Source organism: Terrapene carolina, unplaced genomic scaffold, assembly GCF_002925995.2.
Source record: "Terrapene carolina triunguis isolate 2854851 unplaced genomic scaffold, T_m_triunguis-2.0 Scaffold88, whole genome shotgun sequence".
Lineage (NCBI taxonomy): Eukaryota > Metazoa > Chordata > Testudines > Emydidae > Terrapene > Terrapene triunguis.
Window position 1 is genome coordinate 1,948,625 of NW_020664439.1, and position 2,232 is coordinate 1,950,856.

Sequence of the window (2,232 nt, forward strand, 5' to 3'; positions counted from 1 at the left end):
AACTAAAAATTACCTGGTTTTCAAAGATACTGAGCAACTTCCATTGTGGAATAAAAATAGAGAGAATTAATTGAGGACAAGAGCAACTTGGTTAGGTTCATGCCAATAATTTGTAAATGGTCAAAAGACAGCAATGCAAATGAATTTTACAGTATTGGTTGAATAAAACTAACTATTTTTTATTTTTATTTTTTTAAAGACCAGACCTAGTTCTCTGAGGAAATGGATACTTCTTCCAAACAATGTCCGGTCAAAAAACGAGTGAAAATCCATCCCAACACAGTGACAGTGAAATATACATCACATTATCCCCAACCTGGAGAAGAGGGCTCTGATGAAACCAGTGAAGATATCGGAAGCTTTATGGAGGACAATCCAAAGAAAAGGTTGCTGAGTGACAGAAAAAGGAAAGGAAGAGCCTTCTTTGGGACTATGGATATCCAACCTCAGCCAGCCCAAGAGACGAAAGCCAGTGAGACTGGACAACGCCAGAATTTTACAGAAGGAAGCATATTTCAGTCCAGAAAGACTTGGGTAGTGCTGTTTGCCTCTGCCTTGGCTCATGGGTGTGTGGCTCTGATAACTAGACTTGTTTCTGATCGTTCCAAAGTGCCATCTCTGGAACTAATTTTCATTCGTTCAGTCATACAGGTGTTGTCTGTCATTGTTGTGTGTTACTACCACGAGGACCCCTTTGGACCAAAAGGATACAGACTGCAGCTCTTCTTCTATGGTGTCTGCAATGTTATCTCCATTACCTGTGCTTACACCTCCTTCTCTATAGTACCCCCAAGCAATGGGACCATTATGTGGAGAGCAACCACCACTGTCTTTAGTGCCATTTTGGCTTTTTTACTAATAGATGAACGAATGGCTTATATAGACATAATGACAGTAGTTAGTAGTGTCTTTGGTGTTTGCCTGGTCATGTTCCCTAACATTGTTAATGAAGAAAACTCTTTGTTCAGTATCTGGAAAGAAGCCTTTGGCTACACCATGACAGTTATGGCAGGCTTAACTACAGCTCTTTCCATGATAGTCTACAAGTCAATCAAAGATAGGGTCAGTATGTGGACTGCACTGTTTACTTTTGGTTGGACTGGAACTGTGTGGGGAGCCTCCACCATGTTTTTTCTTCAAGAGCCAATTATCCCACTGGATGGAGAAACCTGGAGCTATCTCATTGCCATCTGCATATGTTCTACTGTGGCTTTCCTGGGTGTCTATTATGCCTTGAATAAATTTCACCCAGCTCTGGTCAGCACAGTGCAACATTTAGAGATTGTGATAGCCATGATTCTGCAGCTCGCAGTGCTACGCATCTTTCCCAGCATTTATGACCTCATTGGAGGGGCCATTATTATGATTAGTGTTGTTTTTCTTGCATGTTATAAGCTGTCCTGGAAGAATTTAGGAAGGAAAGATTATCAGGAGATACTGGATTCTTCCATTAAATGAATGTCAATTTGTTGTAGTCTTTACTGTAATAGTTTCTGCACCACAATGTCGATATTAATGTTCATTTACCAATGTCCTTTGTCTAGTAGAGTGGACAGAGTACTAACTTTCTTGTTCAGAAATGGACCAGATTCATACCTGACATAACAATGTTTAAATCAGTAGAGTTGTACCAGAGATGAATTTGTCCCAATGTATTAAATAATTTAAAATGTTTCAATATGTGAACTTAGATTTACTCTCAGCTGGTATGCAGTAGCTGCTAAGATTAGATATAGAGAATTCTGTCATAGGAGTCTTTCTATCATAGTCCTTCTATAACATAATATTGAGACAGAAGGATTCACTATTGTTAGTCATTCTGGACAGTGCAGCTGTAGAATATTTTATGGCAACAAGAAAGTCATATGTTGACATTCACCATTGAAGGAGGAAATTCATGTTCCATAGTAACAGTATACTTACTTGGTTGAAGCATGTAATATTTTATAAGTAAGAATTTTAACATGTATATGGTTATAATTCTTTAAATATCTGCTGGGAGAAGAGTAAATAAATAAAGTGATGTTCTCTGTGCTCTAATAGTAAAGGTGCTGTCAGAATCTCCATAATAATCCTTGACTTGGTCCTAAAACTCCCTGTTAGCTGAAAGCTGGAACACCTGAAACTAGAAAAAGATATTCATGGGCAAAAATGAAAAGAAAGATGTGAGGCTATTTTGGAATTGTCAGAGTGAAATGCACTTAAAAGCTAGTTTCAGATGTTTTTAACTCA

The 2,232-nt window shown here is 38.2% G+C and overlaps 1 protein-coding gene across 1 annotated transcript; it reads left to right on the forward strand.

Annotated features, from left to right (window-relative positions):
• The first annotated feature begins 222 nt into the window (after positions 1 to 222).
• SLC35G2 (solute carrier family 35 member G2) lies at positions 223 to 1,458 on the forward strand. The gene has a single exon (XM_024216858.1). The coding sequence runs from the start codon at positions 223 to 225 to the stop codon at positions 1,456 to 1,458; it is 1,236 nt and encodes a 411-aa protein (XP_024072626.1).
• The last annotated feature ends 774 nt before the right edge of the window (positions 1,459 to 2,232 follow it).

Bases quoted from the DNA above. Each gene is read 5' to 3' on its own strand.
- SLC35G2 (XM_024216858.1), top strand. From the start codon at position 223: ATGGATACTTCTTCCAAACAATGTCCGGTCAAAAAACGAGTGAAAATC.